This window comes from Somniosus microcephalus, chromosome 7 (assembly GCF_052327205.1).
Source record: "Somniosus microcephalus isolate GS21.2 chromosome 7, FLI_Smic_1.0, whole genome shotgun sequence".
Classification (NCBI taxonomy): Eukaryota; Metazoa; Chordata; class Chondrichthyes; order Squaliformes; family Somniosidae; genus Somniosus; species Somniosus microcephalus.
The window spans coordinates 240,934,511-240,948,828 of NC_140993.1; the positions used below are offsets into that span (position 1 = coordinate 240,934,511).

Here is a 14,318-nt window from a genome sequence, read left to right on the forward strand (position 1 = left end):
CATGTGCAATGGTCTCCTGCCGAGAGAGGACACCTGCACCATGGTCGGACGACACACTGGCTATCTGAGGGGAGCGGCTCGGCTCATCCGCCACAATTGCATGCTCCACTGATTCCTGGCCTTGTATGGGACTGGAAGGGCCCGGGGTGATCGTCACTGATGCAGAGAGGGTGGCTACAGTGAGAGATCGCGTTGTGTCAATCTGGGTGTGGAGGAGCACAGCAAGTGACTGCGTGGCAACAGTGAGGACCTGTGTGCCAGGTGCCAGTGCTTCGGAGAAGGCCTGGACAGTTCTTCCCATTGCTTCGGACAAGGCAGGTGCCGACCGCTCCACTGCCTCGGACAAGCCCTGGACAGACCTTTCCAGGGATTGTCCGAAGCCCTGAACAGTCCTTTCCATAGCCGACTCAAAGCCGTGGACAGTCCTCTCCATTGTTGGGCCGAAGCCCTGGAGAGTCCTGTCCATTGTTGCCCCGAAGCCCTGGATAGACCTGTCCATTGTTGCCCCGAAGACCTGGAGAGTCCTGTCCATTGTTGCCCCAAAGCCCTGGAGAGTCCTCTCCATTGTTGCCCTGAAGTCCAACATACTCTTAGCCAATGAATCTATTGACTCAGGCATCTTCTCGACTGCAGCCATCAGCTCCGTGTGTCTGACCCGGGCCTGTTTGCTCATCTCAGCCAGGCGACGCACCTCATCTGCACTCTGTGCAGCAGTCATCACTACCTGCCTTGCCCTCCGGGGAGACAGTGGCTGAACTTGCCTATCCCCCGTGCGTTGCTGCATGCCGCTTGGTCCGGCAACTGGTTCATCGTCAGAGCCCCCCCCCTCCCCTCCAGGGGACTACTATCCCCAGTCTGTAGATGTGTCCGCTCCCCGGATTCTGCAATGGCTGGTCCGGATTCCTCCTGGTCCTCGCCTCCGGTGGCACTGGCACTGGCAGCTTCAGTGCGTTGAGCCCCAGTTGGTGCTGCTTCATCTGAAAGTGGGAGGTGGAAGAGTGGCTTTAGCAAAAGGACAGGTTTGCTGAAAGGCATGCCAGATTGTGGCAAGGCTCTGACATGGCTGCACACTGAGGATGCATGCTGGCGGGGGGACCAAGTGGAAGGCAACAGGTGAAAAAGGTGAGAGTCTTACCCTCGCTGTCGGAAATGGGGTCGGCAGATGCAGTGGCCACAGGACCAGGCAGACGTCCTCCAAGTATCTGGTGCACTCTCTCCTCCAGATCCGTGAGAGTGACCACTTGTGGAGGTCCGCCACCGGTTCGACGCTGCTCCTTTTGGATCATCGCCAGCTTGGACTGCAGGGGAAAGAAGGGGAAGTTCTGTAACATGATGCCTTGAGAGATCATCGCATGCCCCCCATGGTGCAAGAGCCCTTACATGAGGCCTTGAGAGATCATCGCATGCCCCCATGGTGCAAGAGCCCTTACATGAGGCCTTGAGAGATCATCGCATGGCCCCCATGGTGCAAGAGCCCTTACATGAAGCCTTGAGACATCTGTCCATGTGTGTGCCCAGAAAGGGCCATGGGTGCATGCTGACATATGGCCATTGGGGCATCATTGCAACAGGGTGCCCGAAGTCAGCTGCAGATGGAGGGAATCAGACATTTGCTAAACCATCACTCACCCTAACGATCCGTGTGAGGTCGTTGAATTTCTTCCTGCACTGAACAGGGGTCCTGGTCGCCATGCTGCTGGAGTTGACCCTCACAGCAACCTCCCTCCAAGATCGTCGGTAAGCCTTCTGATTCGGCCTCTTGCCATTATCCGGATACAGGACATCTCGACGGCGCTCAACTGCAGCCACCAAGTGGTCCAGAGCCTCAGTGCTGAAGCGCTCTGCTCTCTGTCTAACCTTCTCCATGCTGAACAAGTTTGTAACGCCAGACAAGGGCGAGCGCCGATTCTGAGGCCTACAGGGCATTGGGTGTTGAAGCTCAGGCTGACTGACCCACCCCTTTAAGAGCCGGCCGGCGCCTGGAAGTCTCGTGGTTTCCCGTAATTGAGATCACCTGCGCTGCGCCCGTCCGCATCGATATTGAGTAGCGCCTGAACTTTTGCGCCTTAGGAGCACCGTGCAACGGCTGAATTAGCGCCTCAATCCCCTTTGGGGGCGATGCAACCCAATATCTCGCCAGGCAGCGATAACTTTTGTCTGGCTATAAACTTAGCGCTCCGCCAGTTCTAACGCCTCAAGCGGGGCTATACCCAATTTCTAGGCCAATATCCCCAAAACTGTAGCCAAGTCTCCCCAACAGGGAGCATCTGTCTCTCAAAATGCTATAGAGCTGATTATTTTTGTGGCAATTTGAAATTTGTGCTTTTCATGGACAAACCCAGGCCATTTAAAAACAAATATTTACCGGTATTATACAGAGTCTATGGAATATAGAATTTGAATTGCAAATTTAAATTTACAGCAGAAATGGGTACCCTACCCCCTCAAAGTTTACAGCATGAATTCAAATAGTTCTACAATAAAATGGGTGGTTTCAAAGACCCAGGGCCCCAAGGCAACATTTTACCAATAAAATTCTGATCTATAAACACACTGTTAGACCAAGAAAGGGGAAAACTATCAAAGGAGCTCGTATTGGGAAGAGATGGTTGCTTCAGGTGAGCTGAATGCAGACTGTTTTTTAATTGCACTTTAAATATGATTTATTTAAACCTCTTTACATCAGTGTAAATTAATGCAAAGAAAATAAAAGACTGACAGAAACAGTGCAGGTTAGGTTGTTTATCAAGATGGTGTTAGCTGGGGGAGGGGAAGGACCAGAGGAGAGGAGAGAGAATGATGGTGAATGTAAAAGTGTGTGGAATCTTCATCTTTTGCTCTACAAATGATGTGCTTTCAGATCCCTGATTCAGGAGCTGAAGATCTTCCTCCTACTGATGAACCAGATGCAAGTCAGATCTTTGCAGTGCCAGTCAGTATCCGTCCTGTCCTAAACAACTACAAAGTGGAGGTACAGTGTATAGTGCAGCCAACATGAGGCTTGTCGAACTATTGCACTCTCTCCGTCTTTATGTTTTATCGGGTTTGCTGTCAGAATGAGGGCGCCTTCGACTCTGTTTAGAAAAGAAAACTTATTATGTATTTTTTTTCTTGTAAATGATCCCCCATCTTTAGTCTACCTGATCCCAATACTTCTGCTGAGGAGATGCAGATAGCTCTACCAAAACTGCAGTTTAGAATCCCAGTAGCTAGTCACCAACAGGCACCGGGGACAATCCAGGGGTGACTCTCCCCTCCAATTTCCTCTGGCTCCTGAAGGGCAACACAGAAGCCTCCGCACAGTACAACCCCATTCAGTGATGCTCAGAGCGGGAGGAAAGCAGAGCATGGCACTGAACCAATAAAGAAAGAAAGAACTTGTACTCGTATAGCGCTTTTCATGTCCTCAGGACATCCCAAAGTGCTTCCCAGCTAGTAAATAACTTTTCAAGTGTAGTCTCTGTCGTTTATTAGGCAAACGTGGCAGCCAGTTAGTGCACAGCAAGGTCCCACAAACAGCATTGAGGTATATGATCAAATAATCTGTTTTTGGTGGAGTGGCTGAGGAATAAATATTGGCAAGGATACTCAGAAAATCCTACTGCTCTATTAGTGCTCAGCAACAGCCCTCCCCATGATACTATCATCATCTTACATGATCCAGTTCCTCCTGTATCTCAGAATGCACATCCTCGCGTTCTTTAGAGCTACAGCTCTCCATCTTCCACGTTCGTTTGAATCTGAATCTAATGCTCACATTTTAAATGTCAAAGTTGGCTTCTGTTTATTTTGAAATGTAATTTTCTGCAGGTGTTTTTTTGGGGTCTTCGTGAGCTCAAACGAGTGCAGCTCCTTACCGTGGATCGACCTCAGGTTTTCATTGAATGCTCAGGGAAAAGCATCAAATCTTCTGTCATCCAGTGTTACAAGAAAAATCCTAACTTTGCAGTTCAAGTAGACTCGTTCACAGTAGTAAGTAGACAACCATTGAATTAATCACATACACTTTTGCTGCCAGCTACGGGAGCATTGCTGGGCTACCCCAGAAATTCTACCCATTACTCCTTGCTGAAGTCCAGCAGAAGCCATGCCAGCTGAGAGCAGGCATGACTTCCAAACTGGGCTTCATAAAGACCCCGGACACTTTAAGAAGGAAAGGTAATTCATCCTCGTGCAGTTGTTTAAAATTGTAGCATTACCTCTTCAGCCAACTAAGGGGCTATGGCTCCCTCATCAGAGTGGCAGGGTACTACTGTGATTTTCTGCTGGACAGTTGTGGTGGGCACCTTTGTCCTGCGTCTACAGATATGGGCCATTTGCCCTGATTATTTAAATGACCTCGTCTCTGATGTTGGTACAGGGTTACCTCCAGGGCACAGTAGCAGATGGAAGTCCCGCCAGGCCACACTTCCAAGGGCGAAGCAGGGACCCTGAAATGTTGGGCCCTCTCTCTATAAACTTGCTTACCCACAGTCCCCTTCATGCTGATTAGAACAAAGGACCACAATGAGCAATTAAAGCAACAAATTGTGTCACTATCTTCAGTTTATTTGGGGGGGGGGAAGGAGGAATTTTCTGGATATGTTTCCCCCTTTCTTTTCTGCCCTTTTGTTATCTGGCCTCGTGTTGTGGAAGCCAAGAGAAAAGACACGGCTCCTTGCTACCAGGGCCTCACCTATGATCTCTGTAGCTGGCTGCCAGGAAGCACCAGGCGCTGCCTAGGCCATTCTTTGCTGTGAGAGGCCACGGCCTCCACTCGCCATCTTCCCATTCTGATTGGGAGTGGAGTGGCACAAGTGCCGAACCTGCATCTATCACTGCGCCATCTCGTCCTCACTAGCTTCACTTCTTTGACACATTGGGGTCGATATAAACCTGCCCATGTGGGCGGGAGAGGGTCGGTGTGGCGGGCGGGGGGCGTGGGGGATTAAAATTAAATAGACAGCAAAACGCGACCCCAACCAGGCGCGTACGCACCTGCTGCCATTTTTATGTTTGCGAGGCGGGCGTGTGTCCTGTCTTGTAGGTTCATATTAATATTTAAATCAGGCTCCCACAGGAATGAACACCCACACCCACAGCGCAATCAGGAGCCTGATTTAAATTTAACGGCTGCCAGTTGGGTTCCCAGGACTTGGGGAAACCCGGCAGTGAAATGGAGACGGGAGCAACCGCCTGCAGAAGGTTACATGCTTTTTCGAGCACTCCTGGTGAGCCAGCAGGAGCAGGTGTTCTCTCCATGGCCCCTTAAGCAAACCCTCTGCCGATCACGGCCTCTCCTCGCTGCTGCGTGTGGGCAACAGCCCGCCCCAACCCCCGATCTTTCTCTCACCCTCGATTGCTGGGCTCCGAACACCCCCCCTCCACCACCCCCACTTCCTCCACCAACCCCCAATCTTTCCCTCTTGCTGGGGCCTGTCCCTGCATCCTTCTACCGCAGGCTTTCCCGCCCGGTATCCGGCCAGCCTCTCAATCTGGCTGGCTACCAGGTGGGAAACGGAATTTTAAAATGTTAATGAGGTCCTGCCGTTAAATTCCAGGATCACCCTGCCCTCCTCTCCCCCCCCCACCCCCGCTACCATGGTCCCCAGCTCCCTCCCCATAAATACCAGGGCCATTGTATTTCACAGCTATAACATTTATGCATTGTGAAAAATGGTAATGTAAAAGAAAGATTTTGCTGTTTATTTTGATAGGAATTACCTGAGAACGAACACCTGCACCCACCACTCCGTATCTCTGTTGTCGACTGGAGAGCATTTGGCCGCAGCACTCTTGTTGGGACACACACAGTCAACTCACTGAAGCAGTACATATACAAGCCTTCTGAACGTCGTCGATCAGCACTTAACCAGACAGGAGATGTAACTGGTGAGAATCCCTGGATATTTCAAAAGCTCCTCTTAAATCAGCTGAAATGTTAACTGGGGGCAGCGATCCCCGGTTCTGTGATGAGTGAGCATTTTAATAGAATTTTGGTGGGATATTTTTGGCTCCAACCATTCTTTGGGTGTCAGCCTTGGATCATTGGTAGCATTCTTGCCTCTGAGTCAGAAGTTTTTGGGTTCAAGCGCCACTCCAGAGACTTGAGCACAAAAATCTAGGCTGGCACTTCAGTGCAGTGCTGAGGGAGAGCTGCTCTGTCGGAGGTGCCTTTTTTCGGATGAGATGTTAAACCGAGGCCCTGTCTGCCCTCTCAGGTGGATGTAAAAGATCCCGCAGCACTATTCAAAGAAGAGTAGGGGAGTTCCCCCAACATTTCTGGCCAGCATTTATCCCTCAATCAACAGCTAAAAATGGATGATCTGGTCATTTATTTCATTGCTATTAGTGAGACCTTGCTGTGCACAAATTGGCTACCACCTTTCCCACATTACAACTAGTGGAGTGACTTCCCTTCAAAAATAGTTCATTGGTGGTCAAGCGCTTTCGGACATCCTGAGGCTGTGAAAGACTTTATATAAATGCAAGTTTTTTCTTTCTTTCTTTACCTGGTCATTGTAACTCCATTTTATGTCTCAAAAATTTAAATTTGATTTGGTGAGTTCAGTGTAATATACTTGCATGAACCTCGCGTGCTGGAGCATAATATTGGGTAGATTATTTATAGAATATTTTCATGGTTGACTGACGCGGAGGTAATTATCTCTGTATAATGTACACTCATTAATATATTCAGGTAGCAATGGCACAACACTGAGCGAGTATTTGGGTTATAGGAGGGAGCGTTATGTAAGGGGTCAGTTACTCGATGCTAAATGTAACCCAAAACACAACCTGACATCCCTGACTACCAGGAGCTGATGGAAATTAGGTTTCTCACTTTTTTTCTCTTTTATCATCTTTATACATTGTACCTTTTATTTCTATTTGCCTTAATATTCTTTTGTCCATTTTCTTTTCTCTTTCATTTTGACTTTCAGCTTTTCCTTATTTTTATTCCTATTTTCTTTACACATTTTCCCGATCTTTTTTTTCATGTTTTGTTTCATTTTGTTTATTTCATTTTTCTTTCCTTTCTATGTTATTTTAATTTCTTCCATCTTCATTTCCTCTTTTGGGGGAAGATTTTTCTCTTCAGTGTGTTTCTTCATCTCATTCTTTCTGGTGTGTTATTTTTACTGGTCAAAATTCATTAGATCCTGAGGCTGATTCATAAAAATAGCAACCTGCATATGGTTTAATATTGAAGATATTTGAACAGAACACAAAGGAAAACGAAGGCTTACATTTATATAGCACCTTACACAATCTCAGACTGTTCCTAAGCACTTCATAGCCAATTAATTACTCTTTGAAATGTAGCCACGGTTGTTTTCATAGGCAAACGTGGCAGTCAATTTGCACAAAGCAAGGTCCCGCAAAAGGCATTGAGATGAAAGATAGTTACTCTGCTTTGGTGTGGTGTTGGTTAAGGGATGAATATTGGCCAGGACACTCAGCGAGAATTGCACAGAATTTACAGCACAGAAACAGGCCATTCGCCCCATCTATGCTGGTGTTTATGCGCCACACAAGACTCCTCCCACCCTACTTCATCTATCCCGATTCAGCATACCCTTATATACCTTCCTCCCTCATGTACTTATCTAGCTTCCCCTTAAATGCATCTCTGCTATTCATCTCAACTAGTCCATGTGGTAGCACATTCCACATTCTAACCACTCTCCGGGCAAATAAGTGAGTTCCTTACTGGATTTATTAGTGACTATCTTGTAGGAATGTCTAGTTCCTATCCAAAGACTGAGGTCCACTCAGGCGCTTAAACAAAACGAAGTTCAATGGAAACTAACAGGTTTAAACAAGTAACTGCAGGAGAACATCGAGTGTAGGTCTATTCAGTTCGGAGGCTCCACGAGGACTGCTGGCTGGTCCCGTGGTTGACATCATGATGTCATCACGTTCTTCCCGCCAGTGGAGGATCACGTGATGTACGGCATGACGTCGTCGCGTTTACCCACGCTGTTAAAGTAATCATGCTCTATACAAGTAAACAGTACAAATAAAGATACAGACTCAGGCTGTAGCTAACATGTTGTTAAAGGGAATTATATACAAACGGTCTGAGTCCTTTAGTGGCTCCGCCACATGCGCCCCCCCAGAATTGTCTTTAACAGCAAAAGTGAGACGGCGAGGAGGCCTGACAAGCCTGTCCGAGCGACTTCTGTAACCCTGAAGTGGAAGCTGATGGCCGGTGGTCGAGCTGTCGGGCGGTTGTGGTGGAGCTGGCACGGCGACTGTGGGCGGTCGGCCCCGTTTTGGCGGTTGAGCGATTTCGACTGGGCTGTCCAGGTCTAAGTGCGCCGGCTTCAGCCGGTCCACCGATATGTGGTCCGGTTTACCTCTGATATCGACCGAAAAGGATTTGTCTCCCGGCTCTATGACGCGGAAGGGACCAGTGTAAGGAGGCTTGAGCGGGTCCCGGTGAGTGTCTTGGCGGATAAACATGTACTCGGCGCTTTTCAGCTCAGTTGGGACGTGGGAGCTCTGTAAGCCGTGATGTGACGTAGGCACTGGAGCGAAACATCTGGCCGCTGCCTGGTGGCTGACGAGTTGCTGGGATGTGGACCATGGCTCTGTTGGAGACGGGAGGAAATCCCCTGGTACTCGTAGAGGTTGGCCATATACAAGTTCCGCCGAGGAGGATTGTAAATCTTCTTTGGGCGCCGTACGAAGACCCAAACGGACCCAGGGAAGTCTGTCCACCCATCCCGCGCCTTGAAGACTGGCCCGCAGAGCGGCTTTGAGCAACCTGTGGAATCGCTCGCACAGGCCGCTCGCCTGTGGATAATAGGCGGTGGTGTGATGTAGTTTGGTGCCGAGCCCCTGAGCCACAGCGTTCCAAGCTCAGAGGAAAATTGCGGTCCACAATCGGAAGAGAGGTACGCCGAAACGAGCAACCCAAGAGGAGATGAAAGCTCTGGCCACGTCTGCCGAAGTGGTGGAAACCAAAGGAACTGCCTCTGGCCATCTAGTGGTGCAGTCTACCATTGTGAGGATGTGTGTAAAACCTTGATAAGGTGGAAGCGGCCCCACGAGGTCCACATTCACGTGGTCGAATCGACGCTCCGGAACAGCGAAGGTGGCCAATGGAGCTTTTACATGGCGCTGTACCTTGGCCTTTTGGCAGGCCACGCAGGTGTTGGCCCAGTCGCGGACATCCAGGTGCATACCCCTCCAGACGAATTTTGATGACATCAGCCTTTGCAAGGCCCTCATGCCAGGGTGTGACAAACCATATATGGCGTCGAAGACCTTTCGGCGCCAGGCGACTGGAACTATAGGGCGGGGAACTCCCATGGAGACATCGCAAAGTAGCGTGGTGCCTGCGGCATGGAATTTGACGTCGGCCGCTTGGAAGCTAGAGGGGCTGGTCCTGTATGCTTGGACCTCCGGGTCCAAGGCTTGATCCGTAGCCATGAGGGCATAGTCGATTCCGAGCTGGACTGCGTGCACAGTCGCGCGGGAGAGACAATCCGCCACCAGGTTATCTTTGCCTGACACATGCTGAATGTCCATGGTGAATTCTGAAATGAACGTCAGGTGACGTTGTTGCCGAGCTGACCACGGTTCAGCGGTCTTGGCCATAGCGTACGTTAGTGGCTTGTGGTCCACGTAAGCCGTGAATGGACGTCCCTCTAGTAAGAACCGGAAATGGCGGATGGCTAGGAAAAGGGCCAGCAACTCCCGGTCAAAAGTGCTGTACTTTCTTTCGTTTCACCGTAGTTGACGGCTGAAAAACGCAAGCGGTTGCCACGTCCCATTCACCCACTGTTCCTGCACTGCGCCGATTGCGTAGTCCGACACGACGGTGGTAAGGGCAATGGTGGCACCTGGAAGCGGGTGCGCCAGCATGGTTGCGTTGGCCAAGGCGCCTTTGCTGTCGACGAACGTCCGGTCCATCTCGGCCGTCCAGCTGATCGGATCCTTACCGGACTTGGCCTTGAGGGCCTCGTACAAGGGCTGCATAAGTAGAGCCGCCTTAGGGACGAACCGATGATAAAAATTTACCATCCCGAGGAACTCGTGTAGGGCCTTGACAGTCTGCGGGCGCAGGAAAGATGTAACCGCCTCGACCTTCATCTGTAAGGGAATTGCGCCGTCTGATATAATGCGGTGGCCCAAGAAATCAATCCGCTGCAAGCCGAACTGGCACTTGGCCGGGTTGATAATCAAACCGTGTTGACTGAGGCGTGTGAAGAGGGTACGCAAATGGCGGAAGTGCTCCTCTTTGCTAGGGCTGGCGATGAGGATGTCGTTGAGGTAGATGAAGAGGAATTTTAGGTCCTGAAGCACGGAGTCCATTAAGCGCTGGAAAGCCTGTGCAGCGTTCTTTAAGCCAAACGGCATCCGCAGAAATTCGAATAGGCTGAATGGAGTGATGACTGCGGTTTTCAGGACGTCTTGCGGGTGCACGGGGACCTGGTGGTAACCGCGGACGAGGTCGACTTTCGAAAAAAAGGTATTTCCTGCCAAATAGGCCGAGAAACCTTGGATATGCGGGATCGGGTACTGATCAGGAGTAGTGGCGTCATTCAGGCGTCGGTAGTCGCCGCATGGCCGCCATCCGCCGCCGGGTTTTGGAACAATGTGGAGAGGCGAAGACCAGGGACTATTCGACCGGCGAATAATCCCCAGCCACTCCATCGTGTCGAACTCCGCTTTCGCAGCCGCGAGCTTGCCGGGTTCGAGTCGCCGGGCCCGTGCGTAAACCGGGGGGCCGGTGGTGGTGATGTGATGTTCCACACCATGTTTAGTAGCCGAGGAGGAGAAAGTGGACCTGGTCAGATCTGGGAACTCTCCGAGGAGCCGAGTGAAGTCGTCTGGAGTTGGGAACGCACAGAAGACAGTGCGCGGCACGGCATTACCGCGGTGGCATGGGATGGAGTGGAACGTGGCCGCATTGATCAACCGGCGGTGCCTGACATCGACCAGGAGGCCGTTGGCACACAAAAAATCCGCCCCAAGGATGGCCTGCGTGACTTTGGCCATGATGAATTCCCAGTGGAAACGCTGGCCGCTGAAACACACCTGGACCCGCCACCTTCCGAAGGTCCGAACGGCTGCGCCATTAACCGCTGCGAGGGCGGGGCCATGGCCCCCAGCTGGTATATCGAGATTCGACGCAGGTAGGATGCTACACTGCGCCCCGGTGTCGCAAAGGAAACGTCGACCAGAAAGGGAGTCGGTGATGAAGAGAAGCTTCCCTGAGTCTCCGATGGCCATCGCAGCCGCGGGGCACTCGTTAGACCCGGTCCTCTTTCGCCAGGGTGTCTGTAGATGTTTTTTTTTGGTGCGAAAAACTGCAGGGAGGGCGGCAGCATCTGGCTTTCGTGCCAAAACGGGCGTGGTAAAAGCACAACCCCGCTGATTGAGGAGCTGGAGCAGCGTCTGTGGGGGAGGGGCACCTCGTGGCCGCACAGTGCTATTGTGTCACCACGAAGATCTTGTCCGCTTCGGCAGCAAGCTCCGCGCAGTCTGTGACTTCGGACCTGGCTAGGGCAGCCTAAACTTGCTCCGGGAGTCGGCTGAGGAATAGCTCCCTGAAGAGGAAGCATTCCGGCTCGGACCCGAGGAGCGTGAGCATCTGGCTCATGAGTTCGGACGGCTTGGAGTCCCAAAGGCCGGGCATAGCGAGCAGCCGGCGAGCGCGCTCTGACTTCGTGAGCCCGAAGACCTGCAGTAACCGCACCTTTAAGGTGTCATACTTGCGATCAGTAGGCGGACTACCGAGTAGGCTGACGATCCGCGAGGCTGTGGCGCTGTCGAGGGCGGAGACCACGTAATAATAACGGGTCTGATCCGCAACAATGTCCCTGATGGCGAACTGGGCTTCAGCCTGGATGAACCACGCGGCTGGTTGTTGCTCCCAGAACTGCGGTAGCTTCAAGGTAACGGCGTTCGTTTCCATGTTGATTATCTTCTGCGAAAACCGTTCGCAAAAGTCGGGGTCACCAATGTAGGAATGTCTAGTTCCTATCCAAAGACTGAGGTCCACTCAGGCGCTTAAACAAAACGAAGTTTAATGGAAACTAACAGGTTTAAACAAGTAACTGCAGGAGAACATCGAGTGTAGGTCTATTCAGTTCGGAGGCTCCACGAGGACTGCTGGCTAGTCCTGTGGTTGACGTCATGACGTCATCACGTTCTTCCCACCAGTGGAGGATCACGTGATGTACGGCGTGACGTCATTGCGTTTACCCGCGCTGTTAAAGTAATCACGCTCTATACAAGTAAACAGTACAAATAAAGATACAGACTCAGGCTGTAGATAACATGTTGTTAAAGGGATTTATATACAAACGGTCTGAGTCCTTTAGTGGCTCCGCCACAATCTTATATTTAAGACCCCTAGTTTTGGTCTCCCCTACAAGTGGGGACATCTTCTCTATGTCTACCCTATCAAACCCTTTCAGAATCTTAAAAACCTCTATTAAATCACCCCTGAGCCTTCTCTTTTCCAGAGAAAAGAGGCCCAGAGCTCCTTATTCTTTTTCAAATATGTGCCATGGAGCTTTTTTTACATCCACCTGAACATGCAGACAAATGTCTCATTCAAAAGACGGCATCTCTAACCATGCAGCACCCCATCAGAACTTCACTGAAGTGTCAGGCTAGATTATGTGCTCAAGTCCTACAGTACAGATTGAACCAAAGGCAAGAGCATTCCAAATAAGCCAAGCTCATACACTGACCTGAATTTTAATGGGGAGGCGGGTTGGTAGCGGGGGGCTCGGAAGTGGCTGGGAAACCCGGGATAACCTGGGGAAGCTGCAACATAGGACTACATGCATGCTAAACAGCGAAATCAGCATGCTATAGACAGAGCTAAGCGATCCCACAATCAAGGATCAGATCGAAGCTCTGCAGTCCTGCCACATCCAGTCGTGAATGATGGTGGACAATTAAACAACTAACAGGAGGAGGAGGAGGAGGAGGCTCCATGAATATCCCCATCCACAATGATGGCGGAGCCCAGTATGTGAGTGCAAAAGACAAGGCTGAAGCGCTTGCAACCGTCTTCAGCCAGAAGTGCCGAGTGGATGATCCATATCGGCCTCCTCCTGAGGTCCCCACCATCACAGAAGCCAGTCTTCAGCCAATTTGATTCACTCCACGCGATATCAAGAAGCGGCTGAGTGCATTTGACACAGCAAAGGCTATGGGCCCCAACAACATCCCGGCTATCGTGCAGAAGATTTGTGCTGCAGAACTAGCTGTGCCTCTAGCCAAGCTGTTCCAGTACAGCTACAACACTGGCATCTACCCGACAATGTGGAAAACTGACCAGGTATGTCCAGTACACAAAAAGCAGGACAAAGCCAATCTGGCCAATTACCGCCCCATCAGTCTACTCTCAATCATCAGCAAAGTGATGGAAGGTGTTGTCGACAGTGCTATCAAGCGGCACTTACTCATCAATAACCTGCTCATCGACGCTCAGTTCGAGTTCCACCCGGACCACTCGGTGCCAGACCTCATTACAGCCTTGGTCCAAACATGCACAAAAGAGCTGAATTCCAGAGGTGAGGTAAGATTGACTACCCTAGACATCAAGGCAACATTTGACCGAGTGTGGCATCAAGGAGCCCTAGTAAAATTGAAGTCAATGGAAATCAGTGGGAAAACTCTCCACTAGCTGGAGTCATACCTAGCACAAAGGAAGATGGTTGTGGTTGTTAAAGGTCAATCATCTCAGCCCCAGGACATCACTGCAGGAGTTCCTCAGGGCAGTGTCCTAGGCCCAATCATCTTCAGCTGCTTCATCAATGACCTTCTCTCCATCATAAGGTCAGAAGTGGGAATGTTCACTGACGATTGCAGAGTGTTCAGTTCCATTCGCAACTCCTCAGATAATGAAGCAGTCCATGCCTGCATGCAGCAAGACCTGGACAACATTCAGGCTTGGGCCGATAAGTGGCAAGTAACAGTCGCACCACACAAGTGCCAGTCAATGACTACCTCCAACAAGAGAGAGTATAACCACCGCCCCTTGACATTCAACGGTATTACCATCACCGAATCCCCCACCATCAACATCCTGGGGGGTCACCATTCACCAGACACTTAACTGGACCAGCCACATAAATATTGTGGCTATAAGAGCGGATCAGAGGCTAGGCATTCTGCGCCGAGTATCTCACCTCCTGACTCCCCAAAGCTTTTCCACCATCTATAAGGCACAAGTAAGGAGTGTGATGGAATACTCTCCATTTGCCTGGATGAGTGCAGCTCCAACAACCTTCAAGAAGCTCGACACCATCTAGGACAAAGCAGCCCGCTTGATTGGTACCCCATCCACTACCTTAAACATTCAC

At 50.7% G+C, this 14,318-nt stretch overlaps 1 protein-coding gene across 1 annotated transcript in view; it reads left to right on the top strand.

The window, feature by feature from the left end:
* LOC147115184 (fer-1-like protein 6) overlaps nucleotides 1–14,318 on the top strand; it is a 233,904-nt gene that overhangs the window by 113,082 nt on the left and 106,504 nt on the right. The window contains exons 23-25 of the mRNA XM_085993989.1: nucleotides 2,861–2,971; nucleotides 3,811–3,972; nucleotides 5,697–5,871. Of these exons, the coding sequence (XP_085850115.1) occupies nucleotides 2,861–2,971; nucleotides 3,811–3,972; nucleotides 5,697–5,871 (448 nt within the window). The remainder of the gene's footprint in view (nucleotides 1–2,860; nucleotides 2,972–3,810; nucleotides 3,973–5,696; nucleotides 5,872–14,318) is intronic.